This window comes from Thamnophis elegans, chromosome 3 (genome assembly GCF_009769535.1).
Source record: "Thamnophis elegans isolate rThaEle1 chromosome 3, rThaEle1.pri, whole genome shotgun sequence".
NCBI classification, from domain to species: Eukaryota; Metazoa; Chordata; class Lepidosauria; order Squamata; family Colubridae; genus Thamnophis; species Thamnophis elegans.
The window spans coordinates 38,970,409-38,996,903 of NC_045543.1; the positions used below are offsets into that span (position 1 = coordinate 38,970,409).

General features: G+C 37.1%; 1 protein-coding gene across 1 annotated transcript in view; it reads right to left on the reverse strand.

Annotated features, from left to right (window-relative positions):
* Positions 1-778: 778 nt before the first annotated feature.
* Positions 779-26,495, reverse strand: part of ADGRL3 (adhesion G protein-coupled receptor L3) — a 453,165-nt gene continuing 427,448 nt past the window's right edge. The window contains 1 exon segment of the mRNA XM_032213192.1: positions 779-3,269. Within this exon segment, the coding sequence (XP_032069083.1) occupies positions 2,473-3,269 (797 nt within the window). The 3' untranslated portion in view covers positions 779-2,472.

Consider the following 26,495-nt stretch of genomic DNA (forward strand, 5'->3'; position numbering starts at 1 on the left):
AATGACCTTTCTTTCTTGCCACAGTTGTTAAGTGAATCACTGCAGTTGTTAAATTAGTGTCACAGTTGTAAAGTGAATCTGGTTGACTTTGCTTGTAAGAAGGTTGCAAATGGTGATCACATGACGGTGGGACACAGCAATTGTCATAAATATGAGTCAGTTGCCATGTGTCCTGATTTTGAGCATGTAAACGGGGGGCTTGGGGGAGGGATGCTGCAATCATAAGTGTGAACAATGATCATAATTCTCTTTTTTCAGTGCCGTTGTAACTTTGGTCACTAAATGAACTGTTGTAAGTCGAGGACTACCTGTACTACATCCTGTTCTAGTATTCTGGGTAGCTGTAACAGGAAGACTGAGTTAATTCCCAGTTTTGTCACCTGTGAGTATCATAAGGGCTATTGCTGTTATCCACAACTGCAAACATGAATTCTGCATTCACAGATCACCCCAGGAGTGCCCTACAGTACTCACATATTATCAGTAGTGGAGTTAAGGGCCTTCTGTTATCTGTTGGAATTAACTCTTCAAAACCGCTACATAAAAGGTGCACAGGGATTGTTTCATGCCACTATGTTATGGGCTGGTATGATCTACAAAGATCCATCAAACAGTAAATGCTACATACAGTATAAATATGGTAGAAAAATGTATGTAAAAAAAATAGCTCCTCTTTTTAGCTAAAGCTAAAGTCAGCATGTCCCCAGCTAAACCCCAGGCCCTTCCTTTTTATGCCTGCCCCACAAGTTTAGATACCTGGTTTATTTCCTTCTCTACATCAGTCTGTGCTGAGTAATCCTTTCATTTGTATAGCTACCTTCAGCACTAAAAGAACTAATATTCTTTGCTAAAGATAGAAAGGGAGATAAATCAGAAGAGACTGATTGTACAGGACATATATACAGTGCCTTCTAAATCTTAATCAGTTGTTTATTGGTTGGCAAACAAATTTCACTGTTACAACAAATATTAGTAATGAGGTCATTCAACTGGGTGACCATACAAAATGCATCATAAATTAAAAAAAAAGAGTAAAATCTGTGCTGCTAATTTACCTCCTGGGAAGGTCTACATTACTTTAAATCTTGTCAAATAAATACATTTCCTGTTAGGAAAAATAATGGAAGGGTTTGTATATATTTTTTTACCACTTCAAAATAGGCTTTTAAAAATATCTTTGCTATGAAGCAGTTTTTCAAACCATCGCAGTGAAAGTTCCTAGCCTGAGGTTAGATTTTGACTCCTGTAAAGGCATTATGTTCATCTGCATAAGTCCCATTATGAAATCCCAGCTACTGGAAGGGACATAATGCCTTGGTGAAGGGACTGATGACCACAAAGGCTGCTGCATCTCATCAATTGTGCCCTGGAAACACACGTGGGTCAAGTTTCTAATCTGAAAAAAAGAAACTGTTGGCAAATCCGTAGATAGAAGAAACGGTGTATATTGTGTGGATGTTTATCTGTGTCTATATGCATATTTATGTATATTGCATACTGACACACAAACACACACACAAACACAGAATGTGATATCACATAACCCAAAATTAAAGAATCATTACTTTGTTTACTCAATGATTTTTTTTAAAATGAGAGAGATAGAGGGGTGGGGAAAGGCCAAATAAAGAATACATGAAAAGAATTGTTTCTACTGGTAGACAAACTTGCAAGACCAGCACAACAGAAAAAGTTTTTTTTTTCCACCACATTAACAGGGACGCAAGTTTTGGCGGAACAAAGAGTAGACTATATGTGCAATGCTAGTATCTGTACATTACATAGGAACTGTTCCATTTTTTCTGTCATTAGAATTATCATCAGTTAATACAGAAAAACATAAAAATATACCATGTAGCATACAATTACCAACTTTCTTTCTATTTCATTAGATGTTGTTTGCTCCACAGTTCAGTGAGCTTTGGCTAAATTAAGTGGTGAGAGAGAGAAAGAGAGACACACATACACAAAAAAAAAACCAAAAACCAAAAACCAAAACCCCAAACTATTATGTGATACAGATTCAGAATAAACAGTTTTGCTATTTTTGCTTCTGTTTTGTGCAGCACTCCAATCTAGACGCATCATTGCTAGTAGTTTCAAATGCATGTTTGGCCTTTTGTAAGTCAGGTCCTTGGTACTAAGACAGCACCCAAAGATGCTTAAACAAATACAGTATAATGTGAGAAGGCCACACAATGGACCACTTCCTTTTGTATCTCATTCATTAGCATAGGGTCTCTCTGACGTGACGCCAGTGTATGTGTTGAGTGAGGGGGAACAACAGGCAGTTAGCCTTTTTTCCTTCATGGGCCTATCAATTCCATTAAAAAGTTATGAGAACTGTTGGTTGTTTAGAACAATATGGAGTAGGAGAACACACAATATTACCACTGCTTTGATTTAAATCCAGACAATAATCCAGATGTTGTACAGGGAGCATTTGTTTTATTAAAATGTTTACTTAGTGTTCTATAGACTAGTGACCAAGTGAGCTGGTCCTTTCAAGGTTTCTTCTGTCAGGGTCCCATCCTTGTTTGGTGGAACTATAAATCCATCACTACTGCCCCGCCCCAACTGATAGTAAGTGTGTAGCTGTTGGATATGGTTCCTGGAGCCCAGGTTTGGCATACTCTTGTAGTACACATCATCGCCATCGCCACCTTTAGTTGATGGGGGATCGGTCTGAGTGCTGGTGTTGACACTTTCTGTGCCTGACATGCTGGCCAGAGCAGGCATACTAGTGTAAAGAGAATCCCTATTCGGTGACTGGAGATCTTCTGTGTGCTCATTGGTTAGCAAGGGAAAAAAACTTTCACTGTTGTCTTGTGGAATCCGTCTTTTGCTATAATGGTGAGGCTGGTGGTTCTCTGCAGAATATGCCCTTGGGGGTAACAGTGGGGCATCTGATTCCTCATGAATGAGTTCTAAGCCCAGGTTCTCCTCCTGGTTAAACAAGGTGACGTCATCGAGAACAATGGCATCGTCACTTCCACTGCCAAGATTATTGACAAATTTGTTCATCAGATTCCTACTTTGTTCATTAGAACATTCATGTTTGTTCAGGTAGGAAGGTATATAATTGGAAGTGAGTTCTTTCAGAATCTTTTTCTCTAAGGCAGTCTCACTGTGGTTATAGCTATGGTCAATTATTTGCACACAGTTGCTCAAGTACTCACTGCTAGCAATGCTGTAGCTATTGCCGTGGTTACCATTCAGTGGTAGAGTATCCATGACACTTGTATCCCTGGCATTGTTCAGAAGCCCCTCTGAAAAATATCACACAAGAAAATTTGATTTGTACCAAAAAGTATTTGTATATACTCTTGATTTGCATGGCTATTGTCCTAAGAAACAATAATATACTGTTGGTTGCAATATACAGTAATTGTATAAAAAAGGGAATAAAGAGAAAATAAATTATATTGGGTTTCAAAACATGGAAAATGTGGATTTAAATCTTATCCATTAATTATTGTTTCAATTTGTTAATTGTTTTTCTTCCATAGTACACTGTAGATGGCTAAAAAGTCAACATGTAAAGTACAAACAATTGAAATCCAATTTAAAAAACTTGAAATTATTATTATGTGAACTCAAAAGGCCTGGTTGAAGAGAAAGAGCTTGATTCTTTTCTTGTAGACTAAAGGAATGGGAGTTAAAAACAATTAAAAGAAACGGATTGATACAAATAAAGATATTTTGTTTTGTGCTTAACAAATGGGGCATTAAAAACAGTAGCCTTGCTTGCGAATCTCAATGCCTGCTCACTTTCATACTGAAAAAGACACTCCTTTAGAGAGTCTTGCTCTTAACATTTTTAGAGATAAAACCAATTTAACTGTGCTGAAAAAACAACTGGCAACTACAGGTCTTTCACGATAGGCCTAAATTAATTCTAGGGCTCTGTATGCTTTGAAATGAACAGATACGTAAGTCTGGCAGCTATATAATTTTTCAGGCTGGTAGTGAAGCTTCAAAAAAAGATAAAGATGCTTTAAAGAGATGAGCCTATATGCCTGTGTGTTCCATAGTATCTGTTTTATATTTTAAAGCATACATGATGTTATTGCATACTAATTAACATCTTAACTGCTGCAGTTGAAGTATCTGGATACTCTTTAAAGTTAGTTCCATATAGGCTACACTGAAGTAGTCTAACTGTGATAGAACCAAAGCTTGACTAAATATGGACTAATCTAACTGGTTCAAAATGGCCATAACTGATATAGGGGACAAATTCTAGAAATGCGTAACTGCCACCATTACCATCTAGAGATTCAGAAACAGCTGGGATTCAAGAAGGATTCTTGGGCTCTGGGGCTATTTTTTTCAAGCTAGACTCTAATCCCAAAACGTAATTTCTTATTGATTAGCAACAACTGTGTGTTATACATATTTAATTGCAACTTATTCATCTTATATATTGAATATTGAAAATAAAACTTTAAATATGGGAATTATAGTCCTACATCTAGACGGCCATACATTTCCCCATTTTATTCTAAATGAACTAAGCATTGGCAGTTCAGACTATCTAATTATGATTGTTAGGCACATCAAATATAATCAAAGAAGTAGTAAGGCCGTGATAGGCAGACTTCAGCTCATTCCCCTCCCCCTAGAATTTTGAGAAACTGAATCTGAGCCTGTTGTAAAGGATAAACAATGAGTACAGAAATTGGGTTAGAATACCAGTGGTGAAGTGGGATAAGAAATCTTCCATACTAAAATCCTGTCCTAGTTAGCATACATGTTTTCATACCAGCTATATTATTTGAGTAGATTAATAATTTTGTAACTGCTACTGTTAAAATATTAAATGTTTGACACTTCAGCAATCTAACCCAGAGATCTATCAGAAGATCCAGATCTACTTTCTTCCCATTCACAAATTAAGGCATACAAAGTTCCTAAATATTATGAACTATCACATGTTTATTGCATTTCTTAAACGTGAGGCAGGTAGAATGCCAAGAAACCTGTCTCTTGATTCTCTACTGTTTTTGTTTTAGAGCAAAGGGGGGATGTGCCAATGGATGACAAAAAGGATTGAGATATGGGAAGTAGCACTGGGAGGAGTGACTTTAATTCTTCCTCTCATGTTAGTTTTTTGAATGAAATCATAATGCCCCTGATAACTAATTTATATTCTGGAATTAATAGCAGATATGTAACACAGATATGTACTATAATTATGAACACGGAGAATGTTTTCCCACTCCCTCTCATCATACTCCATTTACTATTGCTGCAGTCTTGGAATATTGTAATACAACAAAACCTACCTATAGAGCTTTATCACCAGATTATATACCGTAGCTAAAAATATAAGCATATGTGATCATATTAACAGTCTGAAATACTTGGTTGGTGTAATCATGATGATAATTCAAATCAACCCCAGCTAATCTGTTCCTCTAATTTACAACTGCACTCAAAATCAACTCAAATTGATTCATCTTCAATTAATTGCCCACTTCAGCTATGCTCTTAAATAACAGTCTTTCAATCAATTATTTCATTTGTATTTACTAATCAGGAATAAAAAAAAAGAAATAGAGTGGACCAAGTTTGGGTGGCTGAGTCTACCTGATAAGGTAGCTAAGGCAATGTTAGTTTATGTAAAAGCATTGGGGAAGGCACCCAGAATCCCATAGAATCCTTCCCAAAAGCAGTTGTCTAAAAGAGCTTACCATCTTTGTTTGAGATGCAAGGAAAATCCTCTAGTCTTCCTGCTGTTTGTGGTCCTTATTCTCCCTCCCAGGCAAATTTCCCAGTAGCTAGTTCTAGACAAGGATCTCCAGATCCTTGGGAAGGGTCTTCTGATGAGTTTGGTGAGAAGTGTCCATGAGGATACACTTCCCAGGACAATAATTATAATGAGATCATCAGGGCAGGGAGCAGGTCACTTTAGTAGTCAAGATAATCACTACCTGGGCCAGCTAGTCTTATCAGTTCTTTGGCTGCTTTATGTCACTGAGCTTTAAGGTTAGGCCTGCCTTCCAAAATACGCTGGGTGTTAAAAAAAAGGCTCTTTGGATGCATGCCGTTCCCTAGTATCCACCCTGTTTAGGAAAGAAAGGCTTCCAGGTCCTTCTCAATAAATATGTAGAGTATTAAATGATCCTAACCATAAAGAAGGCTGAGTGCCGAAGAATTGATGCTGTTGAATTGTGGTGTTGGAGAAGACTCTTCCCTTGGACTGCAAGTGGATCAGATCAAATCAGGATGAAACCCATGAATAGAATATACAGTTAGAGGGAGTTAAATTGTTTAAAAGAAACAGACCTATATCTCTACAGAAATACAGCAGAACAATGATGAAAACTATCTTGAATACATTTCAATATAAAAGTAAAAAAGAACGACATTGCCATAGGTGTATACTACAGGCCACCCAATCAAACAGAGGAAATAGATGAAATTTTTGCTATCAGTTAACCAAGGTGTGCAGGAAGCATACCACAATAATAATGGGGGACTTTAACTATCCTGACATGAATTGGGAGACAAACTCTAGTGGAAGATTAAATAGATTCATGACAACCCTAGCACAGAACTTTGTTTTCCAAAACACAGAGAAGGAAACTAGAGGGTCAGTCATACTGGACTTAATCCTCATTAACAGACATGAAATGATAGAAGGTGTTGAAGTTACAGGAACCTTGGCAGAGAGTGACCATGAAATATTGGAATTCAACACTATGCAAACCCAAGCAATAGAACAAAGTCAAACTAAAGTCTTGGACTTCAAAATAGCTGACTTCAATAAACTTAAGGAGAGTTTCAAAAGGATTCCATGGATGAGAATTCTCAAGGGAAAAACAATCAAAGAATCTTGGAAAATTTTGAAAAGTGAGATGATAAAATCCCAGTCCAGCACAATTCCAATGAAGAAGAAAAATAAGAAATCTCAAAAGAAACAAGTATGGCTGCAAAAAGAATTCTTTGATAAACTGAAAAACAAAAAGGACAAGTATAAAAAGTGGAAAGAGGAGCAAACAACTTAAAGTAGAATATCAGCAAACAGCGTGAACCTGTGAAAATAAAATCAGGAAAGCTGAGGCTAACAATGAACTAAGGCTTTCAACAAAAGTCAAAAATAACAAATATAAGCTTCTTTCAACGTGTAAAACACAAAAAAAAGTCAATGAAACGATTGCTCCATTAATGCAGGGGTCTCCAACTCCCAGGCTGTGGCCCACCACCAGGCCTTGAGCTGTTTGGAACTGGGCTATGGAAGTGATGAGCAAGCGCACATGTTCGTGCATCCCCACTTGTGCAAGCAGTGGGCAGGCGTGTGCATGCATGCTGCATTTGTGTGAGTGGCGGGTGCGTGTGCCCACCACTTGCACAAATAGAGTTATGTGCATGCATGCTTGCCTGCCGCTCTCACAGAACCATCACCTCCTCCACCAATAGTCAGAAAAATTAGAAAGGTTGGGGAACTCTGCATTAATGGGAGAAAATGACAAGAAGGTGGTGAGCAGCAGGGAGAAAGCAGAACTGCTTAACTGCACTCCAACCTATTAAAAAGAATGCTGTAAAATGCAGATTAGGCATGCAAGTTGAAATAAGGAAGAAGCAATGGATGGAAACTAATCAAGAAGAGAAGCAACCTAGAACTAAGGAGAAATTTCCTGACAGAACAATTAATCAGTGGAATGATTGCCTCCATAAGTTGTGGATTCTCTAACACTGGAGGTTTTTAGGAAGAGACTGGACAACTATTTGAACTATCTGAAATCGTATAGGGTTCCCTGCTTGAGCAGGTGATTGGACTAGAAGACTACCAAGATCCTTTCCAGCTATGTTATTCTGTAGTCAATGCTAAAGAAAATCAACCCTGATTGTTCTTTGGAAGGACAGATGCTGAAACTAAAGCTCAAATACTTTGGCCACCAAATGAGAAGAGAGGAATCATTGGAAAAGACCCTGATGTTGGGAAAGATTGAAGATTGATGAATGAAGAAAAGAGAATGGCAGAGGAAAATATAGTTAGATAGCACCATTGACATGAATTTGGGCAAACTCCAGAAGACATCGGAAAAGGGGGGGGCTAATGTGCTATGGTCCATGGGATTGCAAAGAGTCAGACATTACTTAGCGATTGAACAACAAATGGTCCTAAACTCAGTTGTGGCAGCATGTGGCTGATCTGGCTCAGAAGCTACACAAGTCTAACCCAGTTGGGTGGGAAGTTAAGATGAAATACTAGGGCTATATAAGAAGACAATGGCAAGCCACTTTGGCATCACTGCCAAGAAGGCTGAATGGAGGATTCCATATAGCAGTTTAGTGTCAAGCTCAAAATGACTGCACCTAACTGATTTGGGGGGTGGAGAGGGGTGGAGAAACATAGTAGGTAGTCCTCAGTGGTGGGTTCCGGATCCCATTGCAATCGGTACGGTGCAACAGGGCCGGGTGTCCACCACATGCATGCTTACTGCCCGCGATGCTCTGCAACGCTCCAGCTGCTCAGTGGACCATTGCGCAAGTGCCGTACGCTCCATGCGTGTGGCGGAAGCCCTGATCAGCTCAAATACAAGTACGGAGGGCTGGCGGGTGGGTGAGCCCTCTGGAGCACCATACCAGAATGGTACCTGGTGCTCCCAGCAGGCACAGGTATGCCTGTAACGGGGCGTAACGGTCGTATCCCACTACTGGTAGTTTTATAGGTAGTCCTCAAGTTATAAAGGCAAATCAAAATCCCACCACTGGCTGCCCCCCCCCCACTCCTCCCCTTCCCACCCAGGAGTCTCCAAGTGGCCCATTTTGGATGTGAGATAAGTACAGGGCCTGTACATAGGCTCAGGGAGGGGGAAAAATGAGCCTCCGGAAACGGCCTTCAGAGGGCCTCTGGAGCCTGAGGGAAGCCGTTTTCACCTTCCCAGAGGCTCGAGGAAAGTCTCAGAGCCTGGGGAAGGTGAAAATGCCCACTGCCGTGGTGTAGGAGACCATGCCCACCATGGCCATGCTTACTCAGCAACTGGGCAGAGAACCCGTTGCTGAAATTTTTGAAGCCCACCCCTGCCTGGTCTGCATGGGTTATTAACTGAGGATCTCATGTGATGACATGGGAAGAGGTGGGAGTCCCAGGCAAGGGGGCTACTGGGCAAGACCTATGGATGGTGAGTGTTGTGGGCAGATACTATGGAGCAAGTGCAGGTATTTAGATAGGGTGGGCAGGTTGGCAAAAAAGTGGTGGGAGGAATTTTGCTATCTGTCAGAAGCTAACTGACCACTTTGGGGGAATTTGGTTTAGATCAATGTATATTTTCAGTTTAAGAAACCCTCCTTGGGAAAACTATTTTTTCCAACTTTAATGTTCACTGAGAAAGTTACACTGTAAATTGGTGGCTGGGAGTTGTAGTCCATACATAATAATGTTGCATAGGTTGAGAAACACTGACCAATACTACCATAGTAGTCTTTCTTCTGCCTGGCTTCCAACAGGTGGCAGACAACTATAGCAAATATCCAGATGTATTACATTAGATGTTTTCTCTTCTTTGCGTTAATTTTTACTAATGACTGAGATTTGAAGCTTTGGTATTTTTAACTGGAGCATAAGCCCTGTTGCTTTGTCCTAGCATGTCCAGCTGCATCTTCACACTTTCCTGGGGGATGCAAAGTAACTGAGTTCCTAGCTGATGGCATTTTTAGACAGCAACATACTGCAAACAGGGTTTTTGTCATACAACACAAAAAACATGCTTTTCTTCTTTTTAACAGTAGGGCAAGCACTATGACATTCAAAAACTAACTCCTTTTCTTTAGCTGATCCCAAGTATTGTGATATTGTTTCTGTTTGGTTCCCTCAATTATGTAAATCAACACACTTCTCAAATAGCTGGAGTTGGAAGTACCCAAAAAGTACCTCACTGCAGGGTTTTGGGCGATAACCCTTATTTAGAATAACTAACAGTCTTCAGGCACTCATGATCCATCTGAGTATCTCTAATATTATAATCTTTTAAATGCATGCAAAAGATGAGACATGCAAAGGGTTCACATTTTTCTATTAATTCAGATGCTATTGCCAGAAAGAGCAGACAAGGCTAAACCAGCATTGTTTTATTGAAGTAAATTGCTGGCCATTTGTTGGCCTTTCACTTTCAGAAGACAAAGTTTCTGAAAACAATGAATTCAATCTGCATCTGTGAAGCCCTGTGGACTGGGAAGTGTCATTACATGTAGACCTTGCAATTTTTCTGTTCTTAAGTATGTTTTTCCCCAAGGTCTCCCCCCCTCCCTGTTTTCAGGCTTATTTTAATATACTGAAATTTGGGTGTTATATGTAGTATCTGTGTTTCATATAGACAAAAAATATGAGTGAAAAATAGCCATTACAGATGCAGAACAAAATCATTCATTTTTTTATAGTTTAAATTCATATTAACAATCCACATAATGGTTGGAGATTGCAAAGATTAGTGGATGACTCCAGACTGGTTATGCCTACCCATTAAGGCATTGCTGCTTGCTTTTTCAGCAAAAGCATACAATTATTAGCTGGAAGTTATCATTTTTATATATTTGAGGAAAATAAAATATTGCCTTGCATTGAAAATGAAATGCAGTTCTCATGAAATGTGCCACAGCAAGAAAACAGTATGACTTTGCAGACAAAAATATTATTAATTAAAAAGAAATGTCATTCTCATATACAGTTACACAAAACTAAACATACTGGATGAAAAACAAAATGAAACAGACACAACATATCTATTATCTGTATATAGTTATAAAATATGGCTTATTATTCTTGATTCTGTATTGTGAGAGATGAATTGTTTTAAATATGTACATCACTGATATATGATGCATTAAAAAGTGAACTAAAAAAATTACATTTGATATGCAATGTTTAGCTTTACTCCCATACTTGTCTCTCTGTAGGGCTCTAAACGACAGCATGAAGAAAAGGAAAGAAAAAACAACAAGTAAGCTTACAGTGACAATAGAAGAAATATGAATCAAAAGCAAATTGATGATGTGCAGAAAAAAGTATTAACAGAAACTATTTCAACTCCCTGAAGCAAATGAAATTATTTACATGGGTTGTTTGTTTGAGTATAAGTCACACATTTATAATAATAAATGAAGTTGTTTTCACCTCATCATCAGCTTTTTAAAAGAAAACTTCAGAATTAGAAACTGAAATTGGAAGTATCATGGCATATATCCATATATAAAAATATTGAATGTTTATTATACTGGCAAATGCTTTTTTTGGTTAATTACATCATCTGAAGCATAAATATTGAAATCCAATTCAGTATTAACATGGGTGTTAATACCCATGTTTGTGGACGTCATGTTAGCTTTCTTCAACCATAACATTCAGTGTACTCTTAAATAAACACTGTTGTTTTGAGAAACATTCAGAAACAAGGTTAAGCATTCCTAGATTCTAGTGCAGAGCCTGATGCAATTGGTGAAATACTGTTTGGATGCAAGAACACTTCTTAGTCTAATAAGAAAACTTCAGTGAAAACTGGTCTTAATAAATGGAAACACTTGGAATAAATAGATTAGCCTTCAATAATGTTGAAATTTCATTTTACTATAGGTTATTTTCCCTGGATTTCCAGTTAGATCTCAACGTTTATTCAATTTATGTACAGGGCCTTCCTAATCTAAGAAAACTAATGCAGAAGCTAACAAGAAACATAGTAACGATCTCTCATGTACTTGTAAAGTATATACAAAATTTTATAGAGATTGAATGTTTTATTATGCAAAAAAATTGCAGTTTTCTTTGGAGACGTTTGGTTTAGTTTTGATAAAAGATAGAAATATTAACTGTAGCTACAGCATATTAAAGTGTATGATTGATTGCACATGTATGCACTATACCAGGTGGTGTAGTCTTGTTGGATTATTTGAAGTAGTTTCTTATGTGGAATAGCATTGACAATTTTTGTTTTCATACCAAAATAACAGGATCTGATAATCTAAATTAGTATAAACTGGCTGTTTTTAATGACTGTTGTTTTTCTGCTCTGAAAATCCATATTTTAAAGAGCACGTATACTTCTACTACAGTTCTTATATGCCTCTGTAGGTTGTTTGAAAAAACAAAAATTGCAGATGCTTTAAAGGGATGGTTGGAGATTAAAATACAGATTCAATGAAATTCACACTGGGGCAACTGCATCCCTTCAGCTCCTTTGTCACCACAGTAACCCTTCTGAAATATGCCTTCATCTACTCTGTGCTGTTCTGCCCTTATTCTTACACAATTCCTGTCCATTCAGCCAACATAGTAGCAGAAAGAAGCTAATGAGAAATAGAATACAGGTAGTCCTCACTTAACAATGCTAATTAGATACAGAAGCTCCATTGTTATACAACATGGTCATAAATAGAAAAAAAAAACATATAATATGCTACTTGGCAAGGGCAGTTATAGTTCTCCTGGTTATTGTTGTTAAATGAGGACTATGTGGGTTATTAAGCAAGGACCTCACTTGGCTGTGACTTGTTACTTCTTGCCAACTTCCCTGTTGATTTGCTTATTTGAAGCTAAAAGGGGAAGATCACAAATCACAATGATATAACCATGAGGCCACTAATGGCCTTCAGGAGTGGTCATACAATATTCAGCGTAGTCATATGTTTGAAAGGTCACTGAGTGATTGGTTCTTAAACAAGAGCCACCTGTAGATGTAAAAACTCTCTTGTCTGACTTTCCAACTCTTTCCAACTTACTTAGATCTACTAATATATTCACAGGCATCTTATTAACTACCAAATAATCACTGGATACATAGTAACACTTATTTTCTTGCACTTTTGAGTCAGTCTTGACTCCTAATGACTGCCTGGACAAACCCTTTTGGTTTTCTTGGTAAGATTATGGAAGTTGTTTGCCTCTTACTGCATCCAAGGGCTGAGCGAGAAGGCCTGGCCCAAGGTCACATAGCTGGCTTCATGCCTAAAATGGGATTTGAACTCATAGTCTCCTTGTTTCTAGCAGAGTACTTTTAATTACTACATCAAACCAATTTTCAGTGACATATACAAGACTCAGATATGTATTGTAGAACTAGGTATAACATTTTAACATCCTACTTTTAATTTCCAGTGTTGTAGATGAATAGAAGCTGCCTGAGGGAAAAAGAACAGCATTTGTAAACATTTTAAAAAATAAATGTAGTGTTGCCTGATCAGACATATTTACTAAGAAGGAGTAATAGAGCTCTCATAAAACCTGAAAGAATGCACAGCCATTTTTTCCCAAGAAAAAAGGAAAGCAGTAAGTTGTCTTCCTTCCTTTCACTCTCCTTCATGCCAGAGTATGGGAAAGTCATCTTATCACTGTGTTTGATGAATGTACATACAAGCAGTAAAATAAGCTTGCATACTCTTCCTTCTCACTAAATAAGGATCACTTGAACCTGCACAGCCAGGTGGTAATTGTTTACTGAAAAGAAAATATGCAAGCTCTTTGAGGAGGAGGAGGAGGAAGAGGAGGAGAAGGAGTAAAGGAGAGAAAATGAATTATAAAAAATGTGACTTCTTCCTCCCTCACCCTTTGTATTCCACACAAAATTAGAATGAGGATGATTTTTCAGCATTGTTCTAGTTTTCTCCATTACTTGATGACAAGCAGTGATTGAGCTATGGTTCATCAAGGAGTTCACATTTATCTCTCATGATTATAAGAAGAGGGTTTTTTTTCAATCAAATCATGTTAATTACCTAAGCAGTGAAAAGATTATTGAGTTATTATTCAACAATCTGGGAATGCTACTATTAATAAAATATAATTATTTTTAATAAATGTTTTAATTTGTTTTGATGTGGTTGCCTATGATTTTCATTCCCAGTAATGTGTACATTACAGTGGACATTGACTTTGGTTGAGGCATGGATAAAGAGAGTGAGGGAAGAGACTTCTATTTCTCTAGGGAGGAATCTACCAATCATGATCCACTCTGTCTGGATCCTTAGGCTTTCATGAAGTTCTCATTCTGATCTCTTTCTCCTGAGCTGCAGAGTGCTGGAAAGTGTTTCAGTTAAGCAGCAGTGATAAAAGCAGGAGACAGACAAAATGACTCTTTTGACATTTATGCAAAATGTCATGATTGGGAAGGAGAGTGTTTTGTCCAAAACTGCTACTGATCCTTGCAAATTCAGCTAGTCATAGCTCTTGGGTTGTAAAAAGACTAGTGGTAAGGAAAGAGCAGCTTTTAATTTTAGTATTTGCTTCTTGATAAGACTCTGCCTCCCACCCAGAGCAGCTATGTGAGTTAGTTGAACAAAAACCTGATTTCATTCGAGGGGAAAAAAGTGATTTCATCTTCGAACTACAGCCTCAACTCCAAACTCCAACAATCAGCTTCATTATAATCAGAAAGTCATTTGTATGTGTGTGTGTTTGTGTGTGCGCGGACATGTGTTGCTTCTCACAAATATTTTTCTCCTTTGTACAGAACTCTCTCAATCAATCTATCTGAACTTGCCATGGAACTTATGCAGTATGAAGGGTATTTTTACTTTAAGGTTCTTCAGATTTTGTCCCCAAATGATGGTCTTAGGTTTTTCAAATGTATAACTTAATACCTCCTCATACCAATCAGTATGTGTGTTACTAATGATTATTCAGTTGTTCCAACAATTATAACTGATTTACATGACTACACAAACTGTATGTAGACTACTTATTGAAATATCAAGGTTACTAGCTAAGGATACAAAATCTGAAAACCTGAGTACATATTTTCTTTACTATAGGTTTTAAAAATTATTATACTACCTTATTATTATAGTTAATAGAGAGTTGAAAGCAGACACACTGAAACTGAAGTGAAAAATACTTTTACTGATGAATGGTAAAAGAGAAGGCAGTCTGAGTTTGGCTAGTGCAATCTTCAGAGCGGGCACGTTGGAGGAAAATGAAAAACCACCATATCCCTTTTGAACTGATGACAAGAATGTCAATGGAATATCTGGATGCTTCTATATTACTAACTGTTATATAAGCTAGAAAAAGTAATATAAGAGGAGAAAAGAAGGAAGTAAAAGATAACTAGAAAGAAAAAAAATAACTTAAAAGGTAGAGAGTTCCTAGCTATCTCTCTGTGTTTTTTTATCTATTGCATATGTTAAGTTATAAAGGAGAGAGGATTGTGGAATGAGATAAGGGGTTTCTGAGTAGGCCAAATGTCTATTGAGTCTGCTTTCTGAAGGGAGGGGAAACTTATCCTTAAAGCAACGTTTCTTACCCTTGGGAACTTTAAAATGGACGGACATGTTTGTTTAGGGTGAGAAATAACTACCCAAAAGTGTTAGGAGGGAGGAAACTCTAGAAAAGCAAGCAAGTCTAGGGGCAGTTGCAGACTTAGTAATACAGTTTGAGGCAGAGGGATGTCATACCTCTGAGTCTAAATTGGGTAATCCAAACACATGTTGTTGTTTTTGTTGTTGTTGTTGTTGTTACCACCGCTTCTGTTGCTTCTGCTTGTATAGTTTTCCTTTTCTTTTTGACATTTTCTATTCAGTTTCCTCAGTAAAATTAAATTATTATGAGGCCATTTTAATGTACAAAGATCACATTGTTGATAGTAATATTTTTATATTGTTTGTGCCAATTTAGTAACAGATTTCATTAAAATCTGGAATGTCTTTGATATTGGTCATGTTATTTCCTGCAACTAGATATTTTACATTAGACTAATGCAATGACAGATGCAAAGTTTGAAAGTTAAAAGTTCTTTGAAATAGATTTTCTTAGTTGAAATTTGATTGTTCATATTTAAGTTGTGTTTCCTGTGTTAACACAATTGCAGAAAAATAAGAAACTTGTTGGAATTCAGAATGTCCATTGACATCATAATTCAGTTTAAAGTGACTTTGAGGAATGAAGAAGAAAGTAGCAGATAACAAAATCCAGGCCTGCATTTCAGGAATTGTGAATAAAACCATCTAACCATAATACTAGAAGGAATGTCTATTTTTTGGTTTATGAAATGTAAATTGGGGTGACAACAAGTTTGAGTTACTAGCTGCAAGTTTGGGTCTGCCCTATAGCTGAATCTATGGAGTTGGGGGATTCCCGTATCTGTAATGTAACAGTGCTTCATGACTGATGATGGACTGTTTCTCTCCTTTGCCAACCTCTTGTCAAGGGTCAGTTTGGCTGGGAGCCCAGAGGTCATTGTTAGAGGGTATTTTAACATTATAAAGAAATTTTGTTTCAGACCTTTATTGTTTTGGTTCCTATGGATCTCTATTTTTCTCATAGACATTGTTAAATGAGTGATTAAATTATTCTCATAGGGCAGTTTGGCAATCAGGAGAAATTATCTTTCATAAAGAAAGAACACAGACAGGAGATTTTTCCATGTAATCAGTTCCTATACAGCACCGAAGAAAATTGTACTGAATTCACATAGATTGTCTTTAGAGAATTGCGGGATTGATCTGTAAAACACTTGTATAGAAGAGATAAAACTGAACACAGCAAAGAAAAATATAAAATAACTATGAGCTAATGAATTGCAACTGAATTCTCAAACGTTTTATCACAACAAATGAAGCCTCAAATAATTTCTTAAATATGTAAAAATCCATCATGCCATTGTTTCCTTTTGGGGAAAACAATGTTTTGCAAAGTGCAGAAAAGAAATAAGGAATAGTAAGCCAAAGAAATAAATCACGAGGTAAGAAAAAGGAGTGGAAATAAATATAGTTTGCAATAGCACAACTCATCACATCTCTGTATACCTTCTAAACCCTACAAATCATTCTCACTTCACATTCATATACATTGGTAAACTGCTCTTTGGTTTTTAAACATATGAATTTCATTCAGCCATGACTTTTCTCAATCATTTTCTTCTTTCATTCATACTACCTCAATACATCTGTCTGAAGACTCAGACTTTATACATTCTCTCTATATCATCAAACCACTTCCATGTACTTTTTTCATATTAATCACTCATCCTTGCATTACATTTCCACTGATCCAACATCCATTCACTCATCACCTTTTCTTCTTGTTTTACCCTATGTTCTAGTTTTCTCATTGCATTGAACTTTTCGATTTCCCCAGCTCTAATTGCAAAGAATTAAGTGGGCAAAAGCACTTTCTTATGCAAGGCCAATTTTATTTCTTTTGACAAACATTCATTGCAATATATTTACAGACTATTCACCAGGATTCTGCTAAAATACTCTAATTCATCTACATTTCTTTGTCATTTTCCCTACTCAGTATTAAATAATTTTCTAAGCATTTCAATTCATGCTTTTCTTCCATCCTATATTGCTCTTTTTTACATTGTGCTAACAACTTTCAGTTCCATATTTGTGCAAAATATCTTCTGCCTTATCACTTTTTCATATGCTTTCTCTATATATCAATAGCCATGAAATTAGCTTTCTCACATCTATACTTTTCTTTTCTGAGAAGCAAAAATCTGACCAACTCACCCTACCCAATAATTATTATCTTTATCTTTTCTTGCCCCATTCCACCAGGACTTGACCAAGCATATTTAGCATAATAATCTCCCTGCAGTATTTTTCAGCATTCTCACAGCCTTGAATTTTTTTCATCTATTTTTTTTTCTTGGGCAACAAAATTTAAAGCATTTATTTCAGTTTGGCTTCTTGACATATTATTCTCACACAAAACTTTCAAATACTCTGTCTGGTGTTCTGCTTCTTCAATTTCATCCCAAAATGTTTTTAATTCCATTTGTTCTGCTTTATATATGTCTTTCTCTCATTCTTATTTTTGCAGTAAAATTTTTCCCTCTCATCCACAGCCTATTTTTGTCCATCATTCCATCAAGTATTTTTTGTTTTGTTTCTTTCCACGTAAGGATAACTGCACATTCTTTAGTGCTACTCTGTCGACTATACAGCCTAGATTTTAGTCATATCTTTAATCTTTGTTGCTAGGGGACAGCATACTCCCCTTGATAGATTATCTGGTCTACAAACTGGTGATTCCATTCCTCTGAGAAGTGAGTCTCCTATCACAACACACAACTTTTTTTTTCCTTGGGGAAGTCTTTTGTTCCTGTCACTGGTACACTTGATGATGCCACGTCTCCAGATGACGGCTTGCTTTCTTCCAGGGAGAGAATATGAAAATTATTGCTTAGTTCTAGTGGGACTGGACAGGGCTGGATTACATTTTTGTTTTGGGGAGTTGTTTGTTCTGTTTTCAGTTTGGTTATGGTCTTTTTCCTTTAACTGGAGTTTCTCATTTTGTTTTTTTTAGTCTCGGAGTCATATGACTTGTCCTTAGACTCTTTTTCTTTGAGTTATTCATTTAGTTTACATTTGATACAAATATATTTTGGGCCTTCTATGGCAGTGGTTCCCAACTTTTTGGGCACTGGGGACTGGTTCCATGGAAAAAGATTTTTCTGCAGACCGAGGGGGGCATGGTTTCATGTGCCACCTGCATCTGATGGATGGGGCTTTGCTTGTTTGCCTGGCCCGGTTTCTGACATATCATGGGCTGGTGCCAGTCCAGAGACCAGGGCTTGGAGACTCCAGTTCTATGGGCATAAATGCATACATGGCACTTATTTTGCCAATCACAACAGTTTTAGTCTTTTTTCCATGATTATGTTTTTTCCACGACTATTTTATTTTTCTTGCAAAAACTTTGCAACTGTTCCTAGTAGTTCCAATCCCCTTTCTTTTAAAATCTGGTTTAATGCAGGGTTTTATTTTTTTTAACAATCTTGAATATTGTACACTTTGGTTTAAAAAATTAGTCTTTGATCTCTCTTGTGGTTAATGTTGAACTAATACTTAAATGTTGGTGTTCTTGTGTTGAAGTAAATTTCAAATGTAATACCTCAAAGGCAAATCAGATCTCCTTCAAGATATAGTTTATCTACAGAGAGAAGAAATGAAAAGAATGAAATAAAAAATAGTGTCTTAGCTCTCAATTATTGTGAAAGGATGTAGAAAAATAGTGAATTCTCAATTGTTCCCAGTAGTTCCAAAGCAGGGTTGTTTCTACTTGTTTCTTAGCAGTATTTTAAATTTTGTCTAATTTTATGTATTTTAGTAGCCTTTGAGTCTCTTCTTTCTTTTAAAAATTTAAAAGATTGTTTTTTTTAAATGTAATTTTTAATTTTTTTAAAAAAATGGCTTTATGAATGGTTTTATTTTTTGGTAATAAATTGATCTAATTTTTAAATCTTTGAGTCCTTTGTTCTTTTAAATATCAAGAGCAGAGAGGAAAAATAACAAATGAATGAAAACAAAGTACAAAAAAAGAGAAAACACATTTATGGCCTCAGTTACCCAGGGAACAGAAGAGTTGATATTATTTGCATCTTATGAATGAACTGCCTATAGACTTCTCAGTGCAATTGCAATGGAATGGAATTTTTTAAAATTCTACAGTTTCAAAAATCTATTTTTAAAGAAAATATTAAATTTTAATTAAAAATTAAATATTTATTCTTTTTTTTTTTAAAAAAAAGATCAGATTTATTCAGGAATTTATTTATTTATGGTCTTTTGCTCCCTCTTGAGTTAATGCTGAAATAGGCAGTTTTGCATACGCACTACACTTTCAGCTGCTGCGTTGAAAACTGTCTTTCTGCCATTCTCAGCTTTTGTGCTGCATGTCTTCCAATGCCATTCCATCCTGATGCCATCCTTCTCTGTATCCCTCTCCATAACATCACCCTTTCCATCTCTTTTTCCTTCCTTTGCTTCTTTCACATAATTCTTTTCACTAAGTTCCAACCTGTCTTTTCTTACATTCACTTTCCATTCATTCTGCTGGGAAATCTGAAAAATCTATTGCAGTCATTTTTCACTCATCCTGTTGCAAGATTAATAATATTCTAATCTATACTGATCTAATCTATCTATAGCACCTATCCATTCTCTTACTACCATTTTCATTTCACTCTAGATTCTTTGACATCTTTCTATCTCTCTCTTACGTCTTTTTGTCTATTTTCCCAATATCTACTCTTGATACTATGAAGTAGCGATCTGTCTCATATTCAGAAACTCTCATCATTCTTGTATTTTTCAGTACTTTCTAAATCTTTTATTATACTCCATCAACTCAGTCTCATTTTAATAATTCTTTTTCATCTTGGTGCATGAATAAACCATCTATTCAGAATAAATAAACATTATACTCCAAATGGCATTCTTTGTTTGTTTAAATCAAGGGTGTCAAACTGAAGGCCCAGGGGCTGAATCCAGACTGCAGGGTGCTTAGATCTGGCCTGGGGGCCCGCTTGGAAATAACAAAGGACTGGCCCATGGTGCTTCTACTAGTGAAAATAGAGTTCGGGTGGGCCGTGCATTTTTGCTGGCAGAGGACTATAAAAACAAATTAAAAATAAAACAAAAGGAGAAATGTTTCCCCTTTTGCACTTGAGCATCCAAGAAGGGATAGGAAAGGAGAAAGAGAAAGCAGAAAGACAAAGAAAAAGAAGACAAGATTTGAAGAGAGCAAGGAAGGAGAAAGAAGTGACTTCCAGTTTGTTCATAGAGCCACTTTTCGGCTTCCGGAAGCTTCAGGGAAGGTTCCTGAATGCTCCGGAGAGCGAAAAATGACCCTACAGGCAAACTGGAAGTCACTTTCCAAACTTCTGGTTTGCATGTAGGGCCCTTTTTTGCCCTCTGGAGGCTTCAGGGAAGCTCCTGAAGCCTCTGGAGGCCTCCGGGGGGGGTGGTGGATGGGGAGAGGAGGTCATTTTTGTTCTCCCCAGGCTTCTAGAAAGCCTCTGGGGCCTGGGAAGGGCAAAAAACGGGTCCATCACAGGCCAAAAGCAGGGGGGGTATTGTGCACATTGAATTATGGGTGTGGGCACGACCACCCTGTGCTCCACCCACTTTTGGCACGCGATGGGAAAAAGCTTAGTCATCACTGTACTAGAAGATACTTAATTAACCATTGACTTTAAGTCTGAGTAAAGGAATTAATGGCTTCTTTTGAGACAGACAGTAAGAGTACCAGACAGTATCAGCATATAGTGACAATATACTTCAAAGATATCATGACCTCTCCCGGTAGTCTTATGTAAATAATATGCACAAAATGGAGTGTTGTGTGAGATAACATAATGTAGGTATCAAACAGTAATCAACACTAAACATGGCCTGACCAAAAGCTTGAAACCTACTGCTAAATGTGGTCACAAGGATCAATCGTTCAAAGTGACCATGAGAGAAATTTCTATTAGAAACTAATAGAAAATCCCAACACTCCTCAGCTTCCCAGTACCAAGGCAGCAGAAGCAGTCATGCTCACATATCTTGGCTAAAAACACAAGTCAAGTGGGTCCAGAAAACAGCACCCTCCAGATACTGTTTTTTATCATAGCCAAAAATGGTGCATTTGTGTCCAATCAATCACTCCCCAAGAAAAATTTCTTTATAACTACCTCCTTGAAACAAACAAGAACTCAGTGGATTGTTAGAAGTTATAGCGTGGTTTCCCTCAGTGTTCTAGTTGAAACCACATTATTTAACTCTGTTGAAGTGAAAGGCAGACCGTACGCTTCTAAATGAGGGCATGGATGCAAATTTGACTTTTCCATGTTTAATAAATAAGAATCAGACTGTGAGTATTTAAAGGGTATGCTGAATATGAATGTACTTCTTAATTATGTCAAACATCGAACATGAAGTATGTTAGGAATAGCAACACCACCCTCCATCAATTCTAATGATTGTATTAGAATGCAGTTTCAAATTAAGAAATTCTTTTTTCTAATTCTGCATTAAAGATGTATATTATTTTACCTTCTCTTTTTCACTCCTTGCAAATGAAATGTTTTATTCCCTCATTAATGTATACTGAGCCAGACCTCTCTATTCTTTTTTCATAACATTTTTATTACCATAGCACAGCATTTCTCACTGTAGTTTATGGAGGAAAACAAATCATTAATATTTATGAAATCATAGAATTGAAAGAGGCTGTTTAACTATACAGTCCAATTCTTTGCTCAAAGGAGAAATTTAAATGAAAATCATGCCCAACAGATGGCTGTCCAACCACCATTTCAGCTTAGTGAATGGGAGCTCATCATTTCCCTAGAAAATTGGTATTAAATATCAAGCTGCTCTTACGACTATGTTTTTTCTCTCTTCTAGAATCTGACTTCTTGTAATTTAAAGCATTATATTAGGTTCTGTGTTCAGAGACAATAAATACTGTATATTGCAGCTCTTACAAATGTTGAGAATGCTAACATATCTTCAGATCTGTCAACTTTTTCCATTTCTTCTTTGTTTCTAGTTTTCTGATATTTCTTTCCTTCCTCAAAAATGTTTCAGTTTGTGTAGATTCTTCTTACATAGTGGCACAGTGGCAGTAGAAGTTTGGATCTGACCAATGCAGAAGTACTATTTTCTGTGCTTTAAAAGTTAGGCATCTATGGTTGCCATTTAAAATTGAATTTGCTTTTTTTCATAGTCATATACAACTGGTGTTTGTAATTAACTTCAGTTCTAAGATCATTTTCCCAGCACTGTTGCCAAGCCAGATATCCATTCTAAACCTCTGAATCTAATTTGTTTCCTAGAGCACATACACTTTTCATTTATCTCTTTTAGATTAATTCTGTTATTTTCAGCCCATTTCCTTAATCTATCAAAATCATTTTTCATTTATTTCTGCCTTCTAAATTATTACCATTCCTGTCCAGTTGTGTGCCATTTGCAAACCCCGTAAAGCAGCCTTTCCATTTTCTTCTTGAAATCATTCATAAAGAATGACTAAAGGAGTCAAGCTCTCGGAGTGACCTCCCTTCCTTCAGTCTGATGAGCAGAATTGATAATGCTTGTGTTTCTCAAGCATGTTTTGCCATGTCATCCATCTCACTGGTTTAATTATCAAAATGGATTTGCTGAAATAAAAATATATCTGCAGTACTCCCATGGTCAAATAAATTAATTAAAAGGTGAAATCAGTTTAATCTGGCTAGATTTGTGCTTGATCAATCTATGTTCACTTCTTGTAATAAACATACTGCTTTCAAGGTGACCTAGATACCTCTGCTGTTGGGAGGATTCGCTTCTGCACAGAAATACAACAACACAAGTATTTAAGTGAGGGGGGTTGTATCTAACACTTATTGTTGGTTAATTCCCAGCAAATTTTTCCAAGTTGCTATACAAAATATAACAACATTGGATGGTAGGATTACAATCAGAAAGAAGAGCAGACATAAAACTCAGTATGGTCAAAAAGCCTTGTAAAAACTAAAATGAGAGATCTTCCAATGTCTCTATAAAAAGACTGAGGGAATAGGACATGTTTAATATGCTCAAGCACCCAGATTTACACAACAAAGAATCCTCCTGTATTTTCATCAGTACCTAGGACAAAAGTCACAATTGAGGACTACAGAATTCCTCTCCCCAGGAAATGCCTGCTATCCCATGAATCCTTGTACCAGAAGTGTATAAGCAAAGCCTAATTATACCATCAATATCTTTATTAAATGAGCAGACAGGCAGAAAGAATATGGAAGGGAAAAGGAGGGAAAATGTTGTGGGGGGGCATAGGAACATTATTAACATTCCAAATTCTAATTCACAAAAACTACGTCTCTCGTTTCCTACTTTCTCCGTTTACTCCAGCAATTCTCTTTTTCCTTCACACACTACTTCCTCACCAGGGTTCTGTTCAGAATGTCTTGTCATGTATCCTAATATGGCCATCAAAATTAGGGCTGTCATATGTAGGACACAGACTCTAGACAGTCATTAGGAGGCAGCAAACAGATTCAGAATATTTCAATGGAATGCCAGCGTTAAATGGTCACTTGGAACTTTGAAAGCAGATATGCTGCCTTGGACAACAGGACCATGGCCTGACTGACAGTAAACATTGCTTTGCCTTATTAACCTCCGCTTACAAGAGGAACGTAACCGCACTGAATTTGGACTATATTTCCAACTGTGAATTTATGCATGCTAGATTGATGAGTCTAAAATGAATGCAGCTTGTGGGTCGAGGTCACGAATGGCAGAGACCTTGTCCCGAGGCACTGCTATCAAAGCACAATGTTATCAGGCTCCAACAGTGGAAGATTCCTGACATCTTATTTGCACCCAAGGGACCTCATTTTCAGAACGGCTGCTGCAGGGCATGATTGCTTGGGAGGAGGCAAAGACATGCCAGAGGAGAGGAGGGAACGGCTGGTGTACAGCAGCCATGACAAGCAAGCATGACATTTGGCTTCAATACATGTTTAAAATGGTTGTTAATATTTCACTTCAGAAAATATCGGCAGAAAATAGGATAATAAATATTCTCCATAAAATAATTGCCCTTTTAAAATAATCTTTGAGATTTTGTAAAATGAATACAATTTACCAATGCACATGGCAATATATTATGTTTAAAAAACTGTTTTATTTATCGGATGCTACTGATGAGCTCATAAATTTTGAAATCCAAAGGTATTCAAGGTATTGGAAGAAGTAACCAAATGGTGGGTGGGACCAGACAATCAGAGTCCCATATATTGCATGCAAAAGGTGGGTGGAACTTCAATTACAAATAGTTTTTGAGTTATGATTCCTTCCTGGCAATTTGAGAGCTAATATTATCCAGAATGGGACATCTTGGCATGGCCAAGTAACCTCTGCCAACTCACTACCACCAGATTGCCGCATGACAACTCCATGCGGCCAGTTTGCTGTGGGGAGAACTCACCATGGGTGGCTGGTGGGAGAGCCGAGCAGGCAGGTGAATGTGCAAGTGGGCAGAGTGCAGTGTGGCAGCGATGGCTGGAGGATCCTATTTTCACATGTACTGCTGCGCTACCATTGCCATTCGAGCAGAGTCCTTCGGGATTGGGCGGCCTATAAATTCATTAAATCTAATCTTTAAATCTAATCTTGTGGCTGATGAGGCCAGGACAGTCGTGGTGCTGGGTGGAGCAGCATTGTGAATGTCACAGCATCACTTGGGTCACCAAGAATGGAAATATAGAGTTGGGTATCATCAACATACAGTATATATCTTAACCCATGGTGACAGCAGTTTGATATAGATGTTGAAAAGGAGTGGAGAAAATACTGAGCCCTGTGGTACATCACAGAATAGCATCCGAGGCCTGGACCTCTCATTCCCTATCAATATAAGGTGACCAGATTTTAACATTGGTAAAGAGGAACACCATTGACGGGGGGTGGGGGGGTGGCGTTCTTGATTAAAAATTGTAAAAAAATCGGGACTTTTTAAAAACGTTGTGGGATGCGAGACAAATTGTTCATGTGTGCATGCTCACATTTGTGAACCTGTAAGATTCACCACTGGTCCTAAGTCACTTTTTTTAGTGCTATTGTAAATTGATTAGTCATTAAATGAACTGTTGTAAGTCAAGGACTACCTGTACTGTTCTAAACAAAAAATCTGTAACCATATACAATGTTCCCTCTAATTTTTTTTCAGTGTGAGCAGAAAAGTATAGTGTTTGAGCGGCACATTTTCATGCCTGAGCACCTGAATTTTTTTCACAGATGTCACCTAAGACAACAATGAAATCAGTATTATTTGAAACTCAAAGTTATGTTTATTCAAGGTACCTGCTTAATTAAAAGTGCTATATAATATCAGTATCACTTAACAACGCTCCTGCTTAGCAACCAAAATGTTGGCTCAGGAACTCTGGCATTGAAGTGCGCAAGTCTTAAAGCTGTCAGGTTACAAGATCCTTGCTCCTCTAACCCTTTAGAAAAAAAAACCCAGAGGTGTTCAAACTTGACAGCTTTAAGACTTGTGTGCTCTATTGTCTTTTGCTCCACTTTTTCATTCTCTATTTTTAGTTGTTGCTCTAGGCTTAAAGTAGAACCCAAAGAAGAAGCAATTGTGATTTCACATTAATGCAGTTCCCGTGTTAGTTGGGTAACCTCAAGCCTCATTCCTTCCAATTCTCTGCTTCTCTTTGCTCTTTGTGGGATAGCTCTTCCTTCAGCTGGGCAGAATTGGATACAAATTTGCAGGTCAACATATTTTTTTTGTAATAAATCATGGATCATATTAATACCAATCTCTCTGTAACATAATTTCCTCCTGTTACCTTCCTAAGGAATCCCATACTGTAGCAGTGTTTAAGAAATCCATTGCCTTATGTTACAGTTAAAACAGTCCTGTCCGAAGTTGGAGTATTAATCAGGAATCCTTGTATTCAACCAAATAACATCTAATTGATGATTTCCTGTATTTTCTTTGAAACCAGCCAACAACAATGTACAAATATGATCAAGTAAGGCTGCTTTTAGAAAATAGTTTGAATTGCTAAAAATCTGCAGGTTAGGGTACAAATTCCACAAAACAAGAACAACCTCCTAAAGCCATTCATAATAAACACCAGCATCTCTTACAAAGTTGGAATGATGGGTCTAATCATCAAGTAGAAACCTGTCAACCCTAAAAGTCCCAATATAGATCAAACAAAGGATGGCACCTTAAGATAATAATCTCAACTCCTCCAGATTTTATACATTATTCCTAG